Source organism: Vespa crabro, chromosome 2 (genome assembly GCF_910589235.1).
Source record: "Vespa crabro chromosome 2, iyVesCrab1.2, whole genome shotgun sequence".
Taxonomy (NCBI): domain Eukaryota; kingdom Metazoa; phylum Arthropoda; class Insecta; order Hymenoptera; family Vespidae; genus Vespa; species Vespa crabro.
The window spans coordinates 4,605,400-4,629,772 of NC_060956.1; the positions used below are offsets into that span (position 1 = coordinate 4,605,400).

Consider the following 24,373-nt stretch of genomic DNA (forward strand, 5'->3'; position numbering starts at 1 on the left):
TCGTTCGATGGCGTACGCGTTACAAGACCGAAAGTCGACGTACCGAGACGCACAGTTATGCAAGAGCTCGGTGGTACCCTCCGTGCGTGAGATTTTAATGCACTGGGATGAACACGAGCGGCATAATATATCGGACTTCGAACCGATCGTCAACTTCCTGTCAACGTTAAAATATGAGTTCCTTATTTTTTTACATTGAATTTTGAGAAATATTGACAATGAAATATGAGTATACATATATTTATATATGTGTGTGTGTGTGTATATATATGTGTGTATATATATATGTGTATATATATATATATATATGTGTGTGTGTGTATATGTGTATAGAGAAGGATAGAAAGCAAAAGTAGTAAAGTGACGAAAAATGATTTCAATATCTTTCCTATAAGACAAAATGAGGATTTAAGGTCAAAGTTTAATCATAAACAATAGATCGTTCGTTCGTGACGAGGATCGTGAAAAAGAAAAAAAATAATAAGGATTTAACCTCGATAACGAAACGATAGGAGTGATTTAAAATTCAGCAATAGATTTGCATGATCATCCCCGTTCATCTTATTACGGAAGCTTAAAGCGCAATAGATATTTCGACAGTCACGAAATTTGGTTTCCTTTTTCCCCGCCCCCTCTCCCTTTTCTCTTTTTTCACCCTTCATAATGTCTTGTGTAAACTCTTATTACACACGCTTATGCGGATTATTAATTTTGATTTATCTTATTATCAGAATTTTATTTATTTTATTATCAGAAAATTCCATTGTTACTTCATATTCAAATTTTTCTTAATTTTTTTTTTTTTTTTATATAAAAATAGTTATAGATTATAATTACTTTATTATAATTACATATACTATAATAAAGTATTATGATAAAGTATAACAAAATATACATAATTTATATATTTATGATTTTTTTATTTAATAATATTTTATTAAGAATTTTAAAATAATTATTATTATATATATAATATAATATTATAAATAATATCATATATATATATAATGTATTACAATACATACTAATATAGTAATATAGTATATATATATATATTGTAATATACTATAAGTATATATATGATAAAGCATACTAATAGTGACATCATATTACAATTTACTAGTACAAATGATACTTAAAACTTTCACATATAATTTTCTTCTAGACAAGAAAAAAAAAATGAAAGAGTAAGTTATAGTAGACGTTTAAAGAGAAAAAAAAAAGAAAAAGAAAAAGAAGAAAAAAACCAAAAAAGGGATTTTATTTCATCCTGTATTTCTGACCTAGTAGGATAGATACCGTTGAAATCTCGAAACGAAACATTCCGTTTTCCTTCTTCTCTTTTTGGAATACGTTTTGCAAGAGATGCTACGAGATGATCTCTCGCAGAAGCGTGTACCACTAGTTGCACTTCTTCGAAGGAAAATTGCAGCGAACACGGTTCCATGAATTCCGTTAGGCCTGCAAACGCCTTTCCATTGGCTTGCTTCTGCCATTATAACTGTCACAGGGTACGCAATTCGTATTTATACCCCGTCCACCTAGCGATCCCGCTAACAACCGGAAGTGACATCAAAACGTCATCGCATCACCTCTGTGTTATCTCTCTTAGTCGTTGAAACGATGGATGAGTCTTTTAATTTTGCTTACTCATTATACTTTTTAATCGGTGGCTCATCCTGCCTCGTGTCATTCACCAATAATACGGTATATTTTTTATTGATTAAGCTCTTCTTAAAGAAAAAAAGAAACGAGATAAAAGTCAAATAAAAAAAAAAAAAAAAAAAAAAAATAATAATAATAATAATAATAATAATAATAATAAAATAAAAAAAAGAAAGAAAAATGTTCATTTTCCCTTCACTTTTAATTTCTTCGTAATACAGACAGAAATAAACTCATTGATTACTCAAATATATTCTCGATGACATTTAAATATATATTAATCATAATCAATTAAATATATATAATTCATAATTGAAATGTATTTAAATTATTAAGAAATTCTTTAATTCAAAACCAACGATGCATTCTCGATTCAAATATATATAATAAAGTTAATATATAACTATAATTTATTTTTCAATTTAACTATATTTTAATATAGTTAAATATATATATATATATATAGTACTATCAATATTATCACATATTCATATAATAAATATATCACGTATTACCACATATTATATATATATATAAACTCAATAATATACAATTTGAAATATATTCAAATAAATAATAATTCAATTATTCAAAGCCAACAATATTCTCAGCTCAACAATATATAAATATACATATAAATAATTATATATCATGAAACATTTACTTAAAAATAATTAACAGATTTATACGTATGATTGCAAAATATATATGTCATTTTACGTGAGAATATATTATTTAACGATTAATTCTTACATAACAATACCCTCAATTCAAACAAATATATATATATATATATATATATATATATATATATATATATATATGTAATAACTGAAAACTCAATAATATCTAATTATGTTGAAATGAATATAAATTAAATAATTCAAACTTTACTGCATATTTAAATATACGATACGGATAATTATTTGCCATTAAACATTTATTGAAAAATGATGAATAGATTTATACATACATATGTACGTACATATGTCTTTAGACATCACGCTTGCAAAGTAAATAAGTTATGTTACGTGAGAATATATCATCTAACGAGATAACCCTGCGGGTGAGACTGCCTTAAGCGTCTACGTAAGTACAATCTTCCGGAGTTGTTCGTCGGACATTCGTTTTCCGTTAAAGTTAGACAGCTCTCAGAGAGACACCTATCTTATTTCATTCCCTTCCCCTCTACCACTGATCACCACACTGTGAATAATCACGGCGATTGTTCTTAATTTTCTCACGTAGCAAACAAGGAATAATCTTCCCCAATGATTGGTATTATGTAACCGGATGTTTGAATGAGTCGAACGAAGGACTCCTCCTTTTATTTATCAAGATAAATAATAAAATTATCTACAATCAAAGATCAACATAATTTTGTAGATTTTTATTACGAAAATGTATGTGTATATATATATATATATATATATATATATTTTAATATATGATTTATTTTATGACACGTAAAGAAGAAGGGAATTAAAAGAGTTATTTATATTTCATAAAGGATTATCTATATCTTTTATCTGGAGAGAGAAAAAAGAAAAAGAAAGAAAAATATTACGAAAGAGTTAATATCTGATTAATACATAACGAATAATATAAAATGTACGTGTTAATCGGAAAAGGAAATGAGATAGAAGTATAACACGTTCAAAGTATCGTATATAGAGAGCATAAATATATCATTCTAATACACCATGATCATAATCATCATCATTATCATCATCATCGTCGCCATCACTATTATTATTATCATTATTATTATCATCATCATCATGATCATTATCGTCATCGTCATCGTCATCATGAATAGATTCATGAATTTTGCTTTTATTTTAATCATCGTAGAAAAAGCATGAACGATTATGGCGAACAGCACGTAATTAATTGTACAGTTATCTATAGCGAAGTGCTTCCTGTAACTCGACACAAGTCGAACATTAGTGAGATCAAGAAGGATCAAAAGGACGAAAGAAAGAGAGAGGGAGGAAGTGGGAGGGGGGAGGAATCTCTCGATGGATCGAACAATTTTTTTTGAAGATCATTTGCTATTAATATCAGGAAAAGGAGTACTCATTCATTAAATCTAATATCTTCATTACTATTCATGATCCTTATTCATATATATATATATATATATATATATATATATATATATATAAAGAGAGAGAGAGAGAGAGAGAGAGAGAGAGAGAGAGTTAGATTAACAGAATAATTTAAATAATTGAACGAAAGAAAAGGAAAAAAAAATAAATAAATAAGTAAAATAAAATATAAAATCGATAAGATCGATCTTCGATTTTATTTATATAAATATATCATTGGATATATATATATATATATATATATATATATAACTCTATATATGTATATATATAAGTTATACATATGAAAAAAGCCGATGATCGTAAACAGATAAAATGCAAATTCGATCACGTAGGAGGCAGAAAATGATACGTGAATCATTATTTACGATCGTTCATGCGAGTCGTTACGTAATCGACGCATTAAAAGTTACGTTGCTGTAACTTCGCAAGGACATCCTCTCTGCGTGGATTTACGCAGGATACGTTAAGGAAATAAAAAAAAAAAAATCATTGATTTGCTATCCGTATGATAGAATGAAAAAAAGAGACAGAAAGAGAGAGATATATGTTTAAAGCTTATTGACGTACGAAGGCTTGCTATTAAACGGTGTCTCGTTATACAGTAATGAAGTATTTTTCAACGTGTACAGAGAGACTTATTGTTAGTGGTATAATAATTTACTAAGAGGAGTTTATGATGGAGTCGTGTATATTAAATGAACGAGGAACGAGCAAAGGAAATGAGAAATGTTCATTCTCAAACTGTTTTCTGTATCTATTTATTACCTTCCAACAGTAATTCAGATGATTTTCTCTTTTCTTTTTTAATTTTTTACGTAATTTTTTTAATATAAATACATCTGCCTCATCTCTCTCTCTCTCTCTGTATCTCTATATTTCTCTTTCTTTCTTTCTTTCAAAGAATTACTTGCGGAATAGCTATCGTAAAATAACGTTCACGTTTTTCTATCCTCGGAAAGCGCAAGTAATAAAAAAGAAAATAAATAAATAAATAAATAAATAAATAAATAAAAGAAGTAAATAAGTAAACATAAGTGCGGTGTAAAACATAAAAGATAAAATTGCAACAATTTCACGGAGGATCGAAAAAGATTCATGCCCGTTCGAAAGAGACCCTCTTACGATCTTAGAGGAAACGGTACTTGTATATCGTAATCGACTTTAACCGGAGCACGAGTCAATTTTCATGGAAACGTTTTTCCTTCAAATGCCTTAGAAGAAATTGACGTGACCTTGAGAAAGATCTCATCTTGCTTCTTTTTCGTTAGAAGTTGAAGTCGTTCGAACTCCATGGTGGTCCAGGAAAGAAACGAGACGTTAATAAAGTGAGAGAGAAATATATATATATATATATATATATATATATACACACGTATGTAGGTACACAGTGTTGACATAGGAAATATTGAGACGGCGATTATGCTAATTGTAAGATTAGCGTGAAGGAGTAAGATAAGAAGAAAAAAGTGGAAGATGAATAATACCTATGGAAACAGTTAAACTTCTTCTTAAGTATCAACGAAGAGATTTAACACTAAAAAAAAAAAAAAAAAAAAAAGAAAGAAAAAAATAGAAGAAGAAAGAAAAAATGAAACTTCCTGAATCTTCATCTTCTTTCTTGCTTTTATTTTTAATTTTATATATTTTTTTTTTCTTTTTTTTATTTTTCTTTTTTTTTTTTTTTTTTTTTTTTTCATTTTTTATTCCTCTTCTCTCTCTCTCTTTCTCTGGTCTTTCTTTATATATGTATTCTCCCACAGAACGAGTAAGTATATCTACGAAGTAGATAATTACAACTCATCGGTAATGCCGGGAACGAATTAATGGATTGCGTGTCTAATTGCGGCCACTGTTAATTGTACTACTTCGGAGTAATTATTTCAGCAATATGGTCGATCGTTCAAGAGATTTATGAGATTTATTGGACTCAATGGGTCCCTTCTTCTTCTTCTTCTTCTTCTTCTTCTTCTTCTTCTTCTTCTTCTTCTTCTTCTTCTTCTTTTTCTCTCTAACACGAATATAACCCTGATAATGATAATGAGAAATTCTGACTAAAGAGATAAACTGATAGAGTGATATATATATATACATAAAGAGAGAGAGAGAGAGAAATAAAAGGAATAAAAAGATTGTAGAAATTTTATGTTGTTCCATGAAGGATTTTCCATCGACATAGTACCTTTATCCCATGTCTATATTTTATATATAAATATATATATATATATATATATATATATATATATATATACTATAGTTACATATGAACAAATACATACGTTACTACGTCGATCGGAAAGAGAGATCGAAAGGAAACTTGGAGGTACGTATCAACGCGAACTATCGTAATTGCGGCAATTCCCTTTTACTCTGGCAACCATTCTTTGGCGGACAACAATGGATCCGATCCACCGATGTTTACTCTTCACGAAAGAAAAAGAAAAATCAACGCGGGAGGCCGAGAGAGAGAGAGAGGGGGGGTGAGAGGAGGGGTGGTGGAGAGAGGGAAAGAGAGAGAGAGAGAAAAGATAGAGGGAAGAGAGCAAAGGGAAATAAAAAAAAAAAAAAAGAAAAAAAAGACAGGAGATCCTGAGGATTCATTAAATTAAGGTAAAAGAAATCCTCGGAGAGATCGGGATCGAGTAGACTCATCAACGATAATAGCAACAATGGACATGAATCTTTTTTTCTCTTTTTCTACCTCCCCTCCCCTCCTCTCTCTCTCTCTCTCTCTCTCTCTCTCTCTCTCTCTTTCTGTTCTCCAGGTATTAATACAAGATGGCGACGATAGGACGTGTTGGATAGTAAATGAAAAACATTCGACCCACTTTCAAGTTGGCCTTATCTCACTTCAACGAGCGAATTGTTAATACAAAGGCACCGATTGCTCACCGATTTACTCGTTTGCGATATGGCTATCCATGAACATCGATACATCCTTGGATCTCTGGCTCCAGCAAAGCACTCATTAAAATTCTCTCTCTCTCTCTCTCTCTCTCTCCCTCTCGCGGGCGCGCGTGCGCGCTTTTTTGCTCCTTTTTCTTTTTTTTTTTTTTTTTGCTTCTTCTTCGGGTGAATCTTACCCTAAGGCTCGGGCAAGCAATCGAGATGATGACTTTACGGTGGCCTTTTGCAAAAAAAAAAAAAGAGAGAGAGAGAGAGAGAGAGAGAGAGAGAAAGAAGGAAAAAAAAGAAGGCACGCTATTTTCCAAGAGCTAACTCGATTCTCGCAGCCTTGGCTCGACACGCTCCGTTGCAACTTCGTTGTTAGAAAAAGAAAGAGAGAGAGAGAGAGAGAGAGAGAGAGAGAGAGAGAGAGAGAGAAGGCGCCTCTTGCGTATCCGCTTTGAAACGGCTGATCCGGTGAACGGTTCCTCTTGTCCATCGTTAATTTCTCATCGTTTCTTTGCAATCATCGTATATAAGATATGTATTACTGTTACTTCGATTAATTCCTCTATTAAAGATGAAATATCAAGTATATATCGACGACGAGTTTTTCAATCAATCAATCATTAAAACGATCGGATTCTTATTGATGAACAAATTTGTATCGTATGACAAAATTGTCATCCAAAATTAATTTCTTTTTTTTTTTTTTTTTTTTTTACCGGAGAACTTTAATGACAATCGACGAAAATCTCATATCTTACGATCCAATTTTTTCTCATGCCAATGGGAAAAAAAAAAAAAAAAAAAAAAAAGAAAAAAAATGTAATATGAAAGTCGCAGTATAATTAAGTTTCCTTTCGAAAGTGATTAATTTTGTAAAATAAAAAGGAAGAAAGAAAAAAAGAGAAAAAAAAAGGAGAAAAAAGTAGAAGAAAAATAAACAAAGAAAAAATACACGACTTAAAAGTAAACACGTTAACGTTATAAAAAAAAAAAAAAAAAAAAAAAAAAAAGAAAAAAAAAACAAAAAAGAAAAGCTAACAAATAAATCATTTTCGTCGTTTCTACGAATATATTCGAACGCACGAGTTTTAAAATACCACACCGTCATAGTCGTAGCGTGGAAATTCCTTCTATCCCATTTCTCTTGTTCTCCATAGTGGGTATAACAGATTCAGTTGGTATAAACTCGATTTAAAATGCCCAAGGTCGCGAGTGAGTAACAAGAAAGTTTCCGTTTTATACGGCAGCAACGTTGGTAGTAACAGTAACAGAAACAGCAGCAGCAGCAGCAGCAACAGCGGCAACGCAAACAAACAAACAAACAACAAACAAAGACAAAAGAGTAGAAGAGTTTCAAAGGATGCCATTCGTCACGAGAGAGGAGACCCCATGGGTTGCTCGTTTCTTCTCCCGTCTTCGGATTTCCTCTCTTTCCAGCAACGGCATTTCCTGCTCGTAAAATTTTTCGCTTTTGCCCTCAGCGAGTAGTAGTCGGCAACGGGCTGTAACGCTTGTTTGCGTAATTAATGACAGCGCTCGACCGTACTCCTCTAGTCATTTCTATATCCGAGCTATACTACTCGCTAAATCTCTTCGAAGGAATCGCTAGGAGATGTTGTTGATGTTGTTGATGTTGTTTTTGCCGTCGTGTTGTGCTGTTGTGTTGTCTTATGTTCTTACTCGTCGTGAATACCCCTGTTTAAAAAAAAAAACAAAAAAACAAAAAAACAAAAAAAGAAAAGAAAAGAAAAAAAATACAAAAAAATATCTCTCCCTTCGATCTACAAAGTACCCCTCAATTATAATTCGATTTATATCAGTCCTATCCTTCTTCTCTGTCTTCCCTCTCCTTTTCTTCCTTATTAAGATCGTTGAATTTTCTTAGAGAATCCACAGAGATATTGTTGATGTTAACATTTTGTTAAGATACTTTCATATTCTTTTAAGAACAACATTTTATCTCTCCGTTCGATCTACAAAATATTCTTCAATTATAACATGAATTATATCGATCATATTCATTTCTCTTTCTCTCTCTCTCTCTCTCTCTCTCTCTCTCTCTCTCTCTCTCTCTCTCTCTCTCTCTCTCTCTCTCTCTCTCTCATGTAGATAAATAATAGAATTTTCTAAGAATTCACAAAGATGTTGTTATTGCTGTTGCAGTTGTGTTAGTCATTAAGAATTCTCTTGCGTTTTTTTAAAAAGTAAATTTTATCTCTCCCTTCGATCTACAAAGTACTCCTCAATTAAAACATGATTTATATCGGTCCTACTCATTTCTTCCTTCCTCCCTACCCCCTCCTCTCTCTCTCTCTCATTAAAATCATTGAATTTTCCAGAGAAATTGCAAAGATGTTCTTGAAGTTGTTTACCGTTGTGTTACTTTTCAAGGATACTCTTGTACTTTTTTAAAAAATAAACCTTATCTCTCCCTTCGATCTACGAAGTACTCTTCAATTATAACATAAACCATATCGATCATACTTTCTCTCTCTCTCTCTCTCTCTCTCTCTCTATCTCTCTCTCTCTCTCTTTCTCTTTCTTTCTCATTAAGAATAATTACTCGCGAAAGTAGATTTTAAAATGTACGATACATTGCGTCCAAATGAATTCTCTACGGAGATTTGTTCCTCTTTTTCTTTTTCTATTTTTATTATCTCTTTTTTTCTTTTCCTTCCCTTTTCTTATACAGAAATTAGTTTCATGATCCAACGTAAAATCATTTCATGGTACAATTAGATCGATATTCGTCCTATCGTTTTGATAGAATTAAAAACTTAAGACCTGTTCTCGTTGATTATCTACGTTTGCTTTCTTTTCTTTTTTCTTTTTTTTTTTTTTTTTTTATTTCTTCTTATATTATATCGTTAATAAGGGAAGGGAAAAAAAAAATAAAATCGTTTTACGGTATTACTTCATTCGTCGATGCAAATCACGAAGAGGTAAACGAGATTTCATATTTTCTTGAAAATCCATTGGTAACTAGAAAAACGAGAAATCATACGTAACGGGATTGTTCAAGTTTGATTGATGTGAGACCTATTGACCAAGATTAATTTTTATATCATTGATTTTATATGATGACCGATGAAATATCGATAAAATATTTAAAGATGGTTATATTCGTTGGATTAGCTCGAAATAAATTGTTCTCATAGTCGAATTGATTATTAAGCAAATGGTGTCTGAACGAACAGTCAAGAATTGCTGAGGATTCGAAGCGAGAAATACCGTTATTGCTTCGAACAGTCAAGACCAAAGGGAAACGGTACAAGTATTACTGGGATCAGATATATATATACATATATATATATATATATATATATATATATATATATATATATATATATACACGTACACAAGTACACACATAAAACTTACATATTTGCACAAATAAATACAAACGGACAGTTAAGAACCATCATCATCGTTTTTCACGAGGTTCCTTATTTCGGCCTCTTTTATCGTTACAACATTCATTTCTACTTATAATTTTTTTTAACATAGAGAAACGCTCGAAATCCGTCGAATCTTATGACCCTATTACTGTTACTTACTTTCTTACGAAGATATATATATATATATATATATATATATAGAAATCTACTTTGCAACGGTACTACGAAAAAGAAATATTGTACACGAATAAACAAGTACGTATATATGTACGTATCCGAAGTAACGTTTAAAATAAAAGAAACGCAAAAACCGTTTCAATGTTAGAAACGTTTACAGTTCGAATTCTATCAATGCGTACTCTTTCAAAATTCATCGTAATTAATATCTAACAATCATTTTAAATCGTAATAATCGTTTCAATAGTCACGTTAATTTTATCATTTTATAAACGTCAAGGTCTCCTTCTCCTCCTCCTTCCTCGATAATAAAATCTCGCAAAAAATCAAATCTCGATCGGTTCTATGAATTGAGTTAAAGTAATATCTATACAATGGATAATTATAAATCGAGTACGTATTAACGCGCCAAGAAATCTCCATTAATTATAAGACAATAAGATTTCACGAAGAAGCCAAAGAAGCGAGCATCATTGAGCGGTTTATAATTCGTACGAATAATTATAATATCTAGGAGCGACATCGATCGTTTAAACGATTAGGCGTCTCATTAACTCGTCGTCCATCTTCTCTCATTCGTTATCTTTCGAGATCCGATGGGCTAAACGTTATCTCGCTGACAAGAAAGATCTTAGCCGTCTTAATCTTCAACCAAAGATGTTCGTGACGACGTTAGAGTGACTATGCAATAATATGTTCTCTCTCTCTCTCTCTCTCTCTCTCTCTCTCTCTCTCTCTACCTCTCTCTCTTGCTTGTTTTCATTCTTTACATCGAGGACTCATTTGTCCATGTCGAACAAAGAAGCTCATAGTATGCCCTCCTCCCTTCTCCCACCACCACCTCTACCACCTCCACTTCCTTCCCTCTCCTCCACTCTTCCCCTAGACCAGAGTACAACAACGTGATATAAGTCATGAGTAACTCAGTGGAGGACAATGAATCACTTAAGAAGCGATCTTCCGAGCGATCGAGCTCATGATCGATAGCCTTTCGCTCCAACGACGATTCCACCGGTGTGATCCACTGGTCTATTCTTATAAGCCATTAACGTCATTAGAGCTAACTCTATCGACTAGGAGGAGACATTGGTCTCTCTCTTTCTCTCTCTTTTTATTTTTTTTTTTTTTTATTCTTTTTCTTTTTTTTTTTCTTTTTTCTTTTTTTTCTCTTCGTTTTTTCTCTTCCTCATTTTCCTAAGACTTTATTCATTGTTATATGATAGCACGTAATGGGAAAGCAATTTTATATATTAGAGTTAAACACATTTTCTTCTGAGTCACGTTTGAATCATTTGTAGAAGTTTAATCATCAGAGTTTAGATCTTTTCATGGAGTATTATTATTATTGTTGTTATTGTTATTGTTATTATTACTATTATTATTATTATTATTATTATTATTATTATTATTATTATTATTATTATTATTATTATTATTATTATTATTATTATTACTATCATCATCATTATTATTATTATTTTATATTTATGTTTAAGTTGATCGATTGATTGTCATGACGTATTCTTTCAATTCCTCTGGAATTCTTTTTCCATTTCGATCGTTTTGATAATAAAAAAAAAAAAAAAAAAAAAAAAAAAAAAAAAAAAAAAAGAAAAAAAAAAAAAAAAAAGAAAAATATATATTTCCTCGTTTGAATTTAATTCATTTATTTTGAATTAAACATTCTTGGGACGATCTAAGAAATTTTTGTTCTTTTTCTTATTCCTTTTTCCTTTTCTTTATCGACGATTATCATCCGTCGAATTATCTTTAATCTTTAATGCTCACGGCTTAACGTTACTTTGATTTTATTTGAATTTACTCGTGATGATTTCGATAGGAAGGGCACGTTTTCTAGAAATATCCGAGACGTTTCTTTCGATATCACCCTCGATAAAAGAATCGTGAAAAGCAATCGGAGTAAATTCACATATAACGGAACCAACGTCCACAAAGTAAAACGTCATTGACCGTTTAACGAGGAACTAGAATCGTCATTAGATGGAATCATTTATAACTCCTCCTTGTTTCCTATTTACGGTTCTCGCATAATCCTGACCGTGAGCCTGCCAAGATAATTGCACATTTGAGAACGTACAGTTACATGTATACGCGCTTCTTATTACGCCTCTAATGATACGGGTGCCGGATCCTCTTCTAGTGTGTGTGTGCATGTGCGCGCGTGTGCACTGTACATGTGTATACCTAAATAGCTAAAAATAAGTGTTTACAAAGTCAACGAAAGATCGAGGATGAGTTAATGAATTTATTTTATCTTTTCATTAAAGTTTAGATCTTTTCAGAGAGAATAGAAAATTATTGTTATCATTATTAACATTATTATTATTATTATTATTATTATTATTATTATTATTATTATTATTATTATTATTATTATTATTATTATTATTATTATTATTATTATTATTATTATTATTATTATTATTATTATTATTATTATTATTATTATTATTATTATTATTGTTGTTGTTGTTGTTGTTGTTGTTGTTGTTGTTATTGTTGTTGATTTATACTCTATATATCATATAATTATAAGATAATATTACATAATAATAATAATAGATAAGTACCTGTTTCTTTTTTCTCTCTGTTAAAAATAAAAATAAAAATAAAAAAGAAAAAAAAGAAAAAAAAATAGAAAAAAAAAAATAAAATGAAAAAAATGTAAAAATATGATCAAACAAAATCGCTTGTAAAATGTCAGAAGCAATTTGTTATACGTGTCAAGAAATAAGGAGGAAGTATATCGAATGGATAATCCTTTAAAAATAAACCGAGTCATTATAATGCTGCTTCAAGAGGAGGATCGATCGTCGGCCATGACACGACATGGACCAATTATAATAAATCTCGATCGAAAGATAAGGGAATGTTAAGTTAGCGTTACATGCAGAAGAAGAAGAAGAAGAAGAAGAAGAAGAAGAAGAAGAAGAAGAAGAAGAAGAAGAAGAAGAAGAAGAAGATTGCTCTGATCGATGAAATGCCATTAGTGACACGTGAAGCAGTGTAACGAGTAATTAATTTGATTTCTTTTTTCTTTTGTTTGTCTTTTTTTGTTTTACTGCTTTTTCTTTGCTTCTTTTTTCATCTTTATATTGGTGTCTAATTCGATTCGAACAAGGTTACCTACGTAGCTTCTGATTTTTTTTAACAAGTTATTATAGGTTTCATCAATTGATTTTATTGATACGACATATAACGTCTGTATAATTTGTTTTTTTTTTCTTCTCTTTTTCTTAATCAAGTTAAGTAATCGGTAAAACGAATTGTTTATAGAGCTTACTTTTTATTCTTCGTTATTGCCACAGAAAAATGAAGTATTATCTTTTTTGTTTATTTAAAATTATTAATATAATTATCTTATAAAATTACTAAAACTTTTTGTTTGATCTAAGAAAGAAAAAAAAAAAAAACAATTGTTAAATTTTCAATTTCATACAAATACCTTAGCGACATTGCGATTCATTTGATTTAAAATTTCTAAGTTTTTTATTTAATCTATCAAAAAAAGAAAAAAAAAAAGGAAAGAAAAAAGAAAAGAACAATCGTCAAATTTGAAATTACACGCTAAATATTATCGCGAATCACACTGGATATCTATATTTATTAAAACATTCCATCCTTTTTGTTTATAGTATAATAATAATAATAAAAAAAAATTATTAAATTTTGAATAACAATACAAATTATTATGATCACCAATATATATTATATTTATAATGATTCCAATTCGAACGACTTAATTAAATCGATAAAAACGTAAGCATTGTCTGCAAAAGGAACGAACGGATAAATTTCCGCAATTGATCGTTCACGTGAAAACTCGCGAGTATGTCTTTTTCTGAATAAGTCGTGTATATAATTTGCAAAGTACAAGACTTACGATTACACTTATTACACCTGACACATGTACACACGTACGATAAGATTTATGCATTGATTTGATACCTTCTTCTTCTTCTTCTTCTTCTCTCGAGTTCTAAACAATGAAAGATCTAGGTTTTCCATTGGTTCGTAATACATACAATCGAAAAGATCTCGAGACAATGTGGAAAGGTAAGTAGTATGTTTATGTTAGTATATATAAAAATGTTTTCTTGTAAGCTCACAACTATTGTTAACCATTTATGTATTCCATACCGTATTTGAAATTTTACGATTCGATCAATCGTCACGATACCATATAGGGAAGAAAATTTGATTTGAATTCGTGTTAATATTCATAAAAATAAATTAATATTGTAAGTATGAAACAAAAAAATAGTCAAGGTCAATCCGCGTATTCTTTTCTCTTCTTCTTTCTTCTTCTTCTTCTTCTTTTTCTTTTTCTTTCTTTTCTTTTCTCAAAAGAAGAATTCGTCATTGAGATTTAAGTTTTCTCGTGATAAAAAAAAAAAAAAAGAAATATTACAAATAAATAAATAAATAATTTGTTTCTCACATATATTAAAAAATATAGTACCTTACGAATTTATTATTAAATTGTAACGGAAGCTTCCAATGTTCATTAATGCATTTAATCAAAATAAATATTATACAAAAATCTCATACGTCTTTTTAACGAGTTAACACGGAAACAAGAAATCCAATTTTCATGTTCGTTCTCACGATCATCATTTTTAATATTTTTTTTTTTTCTTTTTTTTTTTTTAGTGCGTAAGTATCCCATGAAATACATATACGACCTTGTTTCATTGTTAGATCGATCTCATGGCTCTCTTGGTGATTAAACGTTTAACGAGGCTTTCTCGATTCATCGTACATGATCATTTTTATGCTAATAATTTTTTATACTAATAAATACAAAATTTATTCGATGACTTCTTTTAATAATTAAAAAAAAAAATAAAATAAAATAAAATAAAAATAAAAATAAAAAAAAAAAGAAACCTTCATCTTAAATAAAGTGAACATTTTTAAATTAAACAGACAAACAAAAAAATAAATAAATAAATGAATATAGATTTTAATTAGAACAAAATTTTCATCTTAAATAAAATCAACTATTTTTATTACCAAAGAGTAAGAGTGAAGAAGATGATATAAATTTATAACGAACAAATTTTCATCTTAAATGAAACGATATATTTGCATTAAAAAAGTAAAAAAAAAAAAAAAAAAAAAAAAAAAGAAAAGAAAAGAAAAAAAGAAAGAAAATCAAATGCAAAAGATGTATCATTTTTATCGCAAGAAATATTTAAAATAAAAGAGAATAAAAGAAAAAGAAAAAAGAAAAAAAAATCGCGAAGTAATTTTTCCTTGTTATTTTTCTTCTTTTTTCTTTTTTTTTTCTCTCTCTCTCTCTCTCTCTCTTTTGTTTTATATACCTACGCTAATTATATAAAAATATTATTAGATAATTTCTAAAACGATTTTTCTCAAGCGTTGCTTCCGTGTTCGTTTTCATAAAAAAAAAAAGGTTATAACATGCATACACATACACAGACAGACAAATACACACACAAACACACACACACACACAGAGAGAGAGAGAGAGAGAGAGAGAGAGAGAGAATAAGGTCGTAAGTAAGGCAGATATTAAATATATGACAGGGTAATGGCCGGCACAACAGGCTTATAAATATGGAAATGCGCGAGGTTGTACGTACTTTACGTACGTTGATATAGCAGCGCACGTGAGAATAATAGTTTGCGAACGGTAGCCACAACTCGAAGAAGAATGAACGAACGCTCACATGCGAACGCAACGCAAGAGAGAAGAAAGCGGATAGAGAGAGAGAGAGAGAGAGAGAGAGAGAGAGAGAGAGAGAGAGAGAAAGAGAGAAAAAAAGAAAAGAAAGAAAGGAAAAAATTGCACTTTCCTTCGTACAAAAGATTTTCTCCTAATGAGAGAGAGAGAGAGAGAGAGAGAGAGAGAGAGAGAGAGACGATCGACACTGCCGTTAAAGATTATGTCAGAATATGGAAAATAATCGTTGATCTTTTCATTTCTATTCTCGATAGATAGCCGCGTTTTAATAGATTCAAAATCTTTCATCCCTTTATCATTTTCATCCCTAAACGCGATAGTTAAAGTTATTACGCAAAAGGAAATAATCAAATGAAATTAAAATATAACAATTTGGTTTTTAGAACGAATATTTGTTTGTAATAAAAATGAATCATCTTTTTTATCTCTTTTTTTCTTTTCTTTCTTTTTTTTTAACGTTTCAAGAAGATGCAATAATTGTTTTGTAAAAAAAATAAATGGTTTTGTTCGTTTGATTTCTTTTTTTTCTTTCGGTAATAAAAATACGCCATTTCGTATTAAGATGCAAATATTTTTTTTTTTTTGTAATCGATATTAATAATCATCATTTAATATATCTATTGATGATAAAAATAAATTGATGATAATAAGTAATTAAAATGAATCCGTTTTCTTTATTTCTCTCTTTTTTTCTTTTTTTTTTTTTTTTTAAATACACAATTTAAGATAAGATGGTGATTATTTTTGCAATTAAAAACAAAAAAACAAAAAAGAAAATGAATAATCCTGTTCTCTCCATTTTTTATTATCTCTTAAGTTTCGAAATAAAATTGAAGGCTGACGTCATTGACGACTTTCCTCGACAAGTTCTCATGAGATATAGTTATTCATGCCTCGTTTAAATTTATTATAGAATCTCGATAAGATACACGTACATATGCAAATGACAAGTGAGATAGAAGGGTTAGACATTTGATTTACGATTCGGTAGAGGATACGCTACATTTTCCAATCATCGACGCCAGATAGAAAAAGAAAGGAAAGAAAAATGAAAAAAAAAAAAAAAGAAAAAAGAAAAAAGAAGAAGAAAGAAAGAAAAAAAAGAGAAAGAAAAAGTTAAGAAAATAAAGAAAAATAAAGAACATATGATACGTAAATGCGTCTTCCTCCTTTCCTCCTCCACCTCCACCTCCACCTCCGCATCCTCCTCTTTCTCATCCTCCTTGAAAGAGAGAACTTTCGATTCGTCAATGTCAGCGAGAAGAAAATTCTACACACGAGGTTGATCTTCATACGCATTGATCTTATTAGGTACGTTTCATTGGTCGTTGGGTTCAGACTGGCCTCGAGGGAGATCACGATCGATCTTGATCCATCGATCTCGATCGGATCTGTCAGTATTCTTCTAATGTTATCTTTTTCTTTTTTTATTCTTCTATTTTTCATATCGATCGAACAAGCAATTTAAATCTCTAAATATTTAAAAGTGGATCTTACGATGTTCTTTTCTCTTTCTTTTGCTTTTTTTTACTTTTTCATTATCTTTTCCATCATCATAATAATAATAATTATTATCATTATCATTATCATTATCATTATTATTATTATTATTATTAATTATTATAATAATAAATAATTATTATTACAATTAATATTTTATAATAATAATAATAATAATAATAATAATTATTATTATTATTATTATTATTATTATTATTATTATTATTATTATTATTATTATTATTATTATTATTATTATTATTATTATTATTATCGCTGTGGGCGAAACGAAGGTGAAATTCCGGCGAAACCTTCTTTGGTAAAAAGGTTTCGGAGGTTGAAAGTGTTCGGCTTTGTGGCCATCAGTTACAAGAAACTTTCGATTCTCGTCGATCTCAAAAAGGAAATCGTCGACTCTTCTTTCTCTCTCTCGTTGCTTATAATCATCATCTCTCTCTCTCTCTCTCTCTCTCTCTCTCTCTATATATATATATATATATATATATATATATATATATATACACATATATATATATATATCTTTCTCTCGCTCTCGTTGCTTATAATCATTCTCTCTCTCTCTTTCTCTCTCTATCTCTCTCTGTCTCCATCTATCTCTTTCGTCTGACATGAGTTTATATCTCCTGTTCGGTTTCTCTCACTTTACTCTCGTGGTTCTCTCTCTTTTTCTCTTCTCGTCCACACGAGAATCTAGGTCGCACGGGCTGCGTTCACCTTCCAGCAAAAGCAATGTCTTCCAAGGAAGGTCGTCGCTCGTCTGGAAAGCCCCTCCCTCCTTCTCCACCTCCTCCTCCTCCTTCTCCATCTCCTCCTCCTCCTTCTCCTCTTTGGAACGAAATCTTTTTTTCTTCTTCTTCTTCTTCTTCTTCTTCTTCTTCTGTTCCTTTTTCTTTTTCTCCTTCTTTCCTTTCCCTTTCTTCGGTAAAGTTACAACTGCAGATGCAAATGCAGATGCATCTGCCATCTTAGTTTATGTAATTTCTACGAATTTCAACTTTCATATTATCTTTTTTCTTTTCCTCGTTGTTTTTTTCCTTTTATCATCAAATAAAATAATACATAGTATCGAGTAACTATTAAGTCTTGAAAGATTTTATTTTGTCAAATATCTTATTTCATTTTTATTTCAATCGTTAATTCGTACCTGTTGAACAATTTTTTACTGAATGAAAGTTGTACCAACAGTTTCGCGTTGTATAATTTTTTCTTTCTTTTTTTCTTTTTTCTTTTTTTTTTTTTTGGACAAAAAAGAATTATTCAGAATTATATATATATATATATCATTTATCTATGTTTATGCAGAATAAAAATTTATGAAAAAAAGATTTTCACGTTCTCGATCAATCTCTCGATATCACGTATCGACATCAATAACGATGTTTCAACTCAATAAATGAGATAAAAAAAAAAAAAAACAAAGCCAACACATCTTACCGTGCATAGACTTAATTGGCTCATCAATTAAAACCCTTTCATGATCAATTAAGCTTGAGCAAGTAAGTGTTTCAAACGATCGTCTCTATTCGTCGTCTTTCGGCTTATCGAGGATGCGTCTTTGCAAATTAATACTTAAGACTGTTAGAAAGCGCACGTACTCATCCTATGGAAAGCGTTCGCTTTTATCTGATCATCCGGCTTTTATGCTAACTCTATGGAGTCGAGTATATTTTTTTCCCCTTTTTTCTTTTTTTCTCTTTTTTTTTGTTTTTTTTTTTGTTTTTTTGTTTTTTTTTTTCTTTCTTTCTTTCTCTCTTGCATTCTTTTTCTTTAAGAAAATGAAAGTGATAGAAATACGACTGAATTTTTCTCACGTGGAAAAAGATATTCTTTGATTCTTTTAACGTGATTTAATTTTGATCCAACAATTAGAAAGTTTCTTATTGTACTTACATGTCGGTAGTTGTTGGGATATTTGGGCTGCTCGTATAGTACCGTGCCTCGTTATAGTAATCTGCAAATTTAATTAAACAATTTTTTGTTTAAAATTACAATAGATGCATTTTGTAATCAATGATGTTAAGATCTATCGAGTTAATTAATCAGAGTTAGTAGCCTGATCAGAAAAAAAAGAAAAAAAAAATATATATATATATATATATATATTGTAAAACATTCTTAAGAAAATTTAAAGAAAATTGAAATATCTTCAAAATATACATTATCAATCGAGTTAATGATTATTGTAGCGATTTGGAATAAAGTAATAAAAGTTAAAAAAATTTGATATAAAAAAGAAACTAAATATAAATATATAAACATCATTGATATTAGGATATGCCATGATCATTCGTGATTAATCAAATTAATAAGCATTATATCGATCTAAGAAAAAAAAAAAAAAAAAAACAAGAAAAAAAAAATACTAATATAATTCTCAATATATAAAATTTAATGTATATACGCATAAGCATCATTGGATATTAGGATACAACGAATCTCATTTGCGAATTAATCAAAATTAATGGACATTATATTAATAACAAACAAAAAATATTAGAATAATTCTAGATAAAATTAAATGTATATATCGTATTATATTAACATAATTGATATTGAAATCTCAATAGATTCCGTGATTAATCGAGTTTATAAAGGACGATAACTATCTAACGAATACATAGATAACTCGTAACTTAATGCTAAAGATTCAGAGAGAAAGGAGCGTTAATTTCTTACGATCTAACACTCGCATTTTTTTTCGAATCGCGAAGTAAAACCCATTCGCGAGAAGCTACAGAAACGAGTTACCACAATTGGTTGCGTGACATCATCGGAGATTTGCAATGAAATCAATGACGAAATGAAGGCGGATAAAAGGGAAATAGTTAACAACGCCGAACTACAGGTTAACGTTTCAATCAGAACGGTCATAATGTTATCATCGAGCTACCGTTTAACTAAACAGACCACGAGAGATTTTCTCTTATTATCTAGTAGAAATTATAGTCATGGGTTTATCATTTTTGTTTGTTTCTTTCTTTTTTTTTTTCCTTTTGTTTTGTTGTTGTTGTGTTTCCTTTTTCTTCCTTTTTTTTTTTTTTTTTATCTCTATTGGCTCACCTCTACCTTCGATTTATTTATTTGTTCAAAAGTCACGTAATTTTGCGAAAGGATAAATTTTCAAATGTAATCCAAGCGCACACGCTTCAAGACTTTCTAAATAATTCGATGAAACTACCGCCCACTTTAACGCACGTCGTCGTTCATTCGAACAATGGTGAAATCTATCCAGAGGAGAGGATAGATAGAGATTATTTTACTTTCAATGCTCGTCACCGGTAAATTCCACGATGAAAATTAATATAAATCGCTGAATATCGTTAAATTATAAAATCAAATGATGCTTTGAGATAATAATTTTTTTTTGTTTGTTTTTTTTTTTTTTTTTCAATCAAACTCGATAAATATCATCGATCGAAAAAGAAAATGACTCGTTCTTAAAAGAAATGACTCATTCTTATTGGAAATGTCAAAAGATTTATATCGACTGATCGATCCATCGATCCTTGGCCTTTCTTTTAAAGATCTAACGTACTACGTGTACGTTACGTGCGATAAAATACATACATACGTACGTACGTAAAATTTTTCCCTTTCGTTCGAAAACGGCCTTGAAAGCAAATGGCCGTTCTTATATCTCACCTTTGAAAAAAGTTATTAATCAACGATTTACGATAATCGATCCCTCGATATAAAATATCTTGATATATATATATCTCGATATAAGATATCGATCGATATAAATATAAATATATTAAAATTAAGCATCAACTATTAAATGAAAGTTTATTAAATTGATCGATGATTATAGTGATTTTTAATAACGATCGTGATTAATATAGCATTGAATTAATCAATACATCACGTTACGGTCAGAAACGTCTCCTTTCACAAATTTTTAACATCTTTATAACTTTTATCATGATATCTATCGTAAAAATTCCATTTAGAAATTCATCGTAAATTGATCTGAGAAATTTAAAGGAAGAAAAGCACATAATTACTTACATACATACATATGTATACATATATAAGAAAGAAGAAGACAGGTTGCTGGTTTTACAAGATTGTAAATGAGAGAAGAAAACTCTCATGCTTAGAGCACGAGGTGCGAGACTCTATCGTAGTCGCTAATGAAAAGGATAGGAAAGATGGTAGGTGTTAGGAGGGTAAGGCGAGGTATAGGGTAGGGAAGGGGGAAAGGGAGGGAGGGAGGGGGAAAAAAGAAAAAAAAAAGGTGAAAAAGGAGAGAGAGAAAGAGGGAAAAAAAAAAAATAGTTGCAGCGCTTCTCTCGAACGCTGCTAAAAGTAAAATCGTCTCCCTAATTAGCCTATCCGGTAAAACACGCCAACCCGCCGAGTTTATTCTTAGATTAAGAGTGACGACCGACACGAGGTATAACGTAATTGCATCCCGTTCCATTACTAGACGAGAGAGAAACCGGCTACTAGATGTTGTATTAGTAGTATTAGTATTAGTATTAGTATTAGTAATAGTAATAGTAGTAGTAGTAGTACTGGTAGATATTATGGTCTCTAACGTACGCTTTCAGACTAACATAAGACGATTTGAAAAAGACAAATTGCTGAGAACCAGAGAATGATGTGTGTGTAGATACTATTCGTGATATACGTTACGTTAAATGTTAGAAAATTGTTCTTAATTCTCGTTCTTTTCTTAAAAAGGTTTTATTCTTTTTTTTTTTTTCCTTTCTTTTTTCTTTTTTTTCTTTTTTTTTTTTTTTTATTTCTCTGCGAAGAAATCCTAAACCTTTTTCTATCATTCATAAAGAGTGATTTGATTCCTTTATAACATCTTTTTCACTTACTTATTACCCATACTTAACTTATTTATAAATATAAGAACGAATTGTTTGACGTGTTTAAAGGACAAAAAAACAAAAACAAAAAAAAAAAAAAAAAACAAACAAAAAGAATCGTTCCTAATATCTCGATCGAATATTTATCCTCGCGAAATAAAATTCTTTCTTATTAATTTGATTTAATAATCGTAAAATCTCGATATCTCGACTTTAATATAATTTAATTAATTGTCTTTAATATCGCAGACTTTTGATAATGTTCTAATGAATGATTAAAATTCACAGATGTCAACGTCGTCGTCGTCATCATCGTCGTCATCGTCGTCATCGTCGTCATCGTCGTCATCGTCATTTATGAGAATGTCGGCGAAGGCAGTCGATTAAAAGTGGCAAGGTCTCTCTCTCACTCTCTCTTTCTCTCGCTCACTCCCCTCCTCTCTCTTTCTCTCTCGTTACCTCTTACTTTTATTTTTCAATCTTCTCCAATTTAGGTATCGCCGATGTAACGAGCTGACTCTCGTGTGACCACTTGCCGATATCGCGTCAGCTTAGGCGAGCGTGTAATCGCTGACTAAGAAGAGCAAATCCGTGTCAGGAAATGACAACCGAATCCAAATTGTTCGAAATCGAAATTTGATGCTTAACCGCAAGCACGTACGAGATTAAAATAAAAAATAAAAAGAAATAAATAAATAAATAAATAAAAAAAAAAGAAAAGAAAAAAAAAGAAAAAAAGAAAAGAAAAAAAGTAAGAGGAAAAAATAAGGATAAAAAAAAAAGGTAATCATTTCCGCCAGTTGGTATTATCGATTACGTCAAACACTTCGTGAACCGAGAAATCAAAAAAAAAAAAAAAAAAGAAGAAAGAAAAAAAAAATTTTTCCATATGAAGGAAAAACTTAAATAACTCGGTCAATTACGATAGATCGACTGAATAATATCTTGGATATCGGATATGAAAATTTCAAGAAATTCACGTGATTATCAATCGACTTCAATGAAACTGATTTGACCACCATATTGACCATTATGCGATTTGAAATGATTGGGCACTGTGATATTTCTTTGAAATCTCGACTATATTTACTCTGTGTAAATCATTTTCAATTTTTTTTTTCTTTTTTTTTTTTTTATCGATATATGTATGTACGCACGTATTATGGATAAAATCAAGAAAACACTTTTATCTACGTTACATTATTTCGATCCTTTGTATGTTCGTTATATAGGATAAAATAACGTTAATGAAATAACATTAATGATATAACAGTTGATTAACTATAATGGTTGTGTCGTTCGTTTACGACACAACTATCTTATCATATGATTTTCATTTGAATACGATAGATCTATATCGAACTTGTAGAAAATAATTTATATCCAATTAATTATTTCGTTATTTCGTCTAACACCTTTAAATTTACATAATATGCATATATGTACATTTATTCGGAACAGGCGATGGTAACAGGCGATGGGAACAGGCTAATACTCCATTTCATCGATCAATTTGTAAATTGATCAGACGTTTATTTTGTAAGGGACCTGTACACGAGTCAAGAAGGATGTAACCCAAAACTAATTTATTCGGCACTCGCGAACACCTGGAACGAGATCGGATACTCTCACGCATCACGAAAGAACACTTGTGGAAGGTCAGTCCACGATCGGATTCCAGTTGGATGGAACGCGCTTGGTTGGCCCTTATATGGACGGAACTTGACGAGTAACGCTAAGAAAATCTCGTTTCTCATCTCTCTGAGAATTTCACGTTCGCTTTCCTGTCCATGACACCGATCCATTAAATAATCAAAATGAAAAAAAGAAAATATAAGAAAAGAAAAGAAAAAAAAAAAAACCAATGGCGATGTCATTGTTATTGTTGTTGTTATTGTTATTGTTGTCCGGAAATGTTCATTTTATATAAGAATAATAATCGATCGATATAATATCGTATTATTAAAGATCACTATTAATTTATAAAAATATAATTCTTATTTTATTTAATTAATTGAAAAAAATAATATAACACAATTTCGATATAATTTTGTA

The 24,373-nt window shown here is 30.1% G+C and overlaps 1 protein-coding gene across 1 annotated transcript in view; it reads right to left on the reverse strand.

The window, feature by feature from the left end:
• The window catches only part of LOC124432929 (cuticlin-4), a 73,008-nt gene that overhangs the window by 39,186 nt on the left and 9,449 nt on the right, over positions 1-24,373 (reverse strand). The window contains exon 3 of the mRNA XM_046982270.1: positions 19,389-19,449. Within this exon, the coding sequence (XP_046838226.1) occupies positions 19,389-19,449 (61 nt within the window). The remainder of the gene's footprint in view (positions 1-19,388; positions 19,450-24,373) is intronic.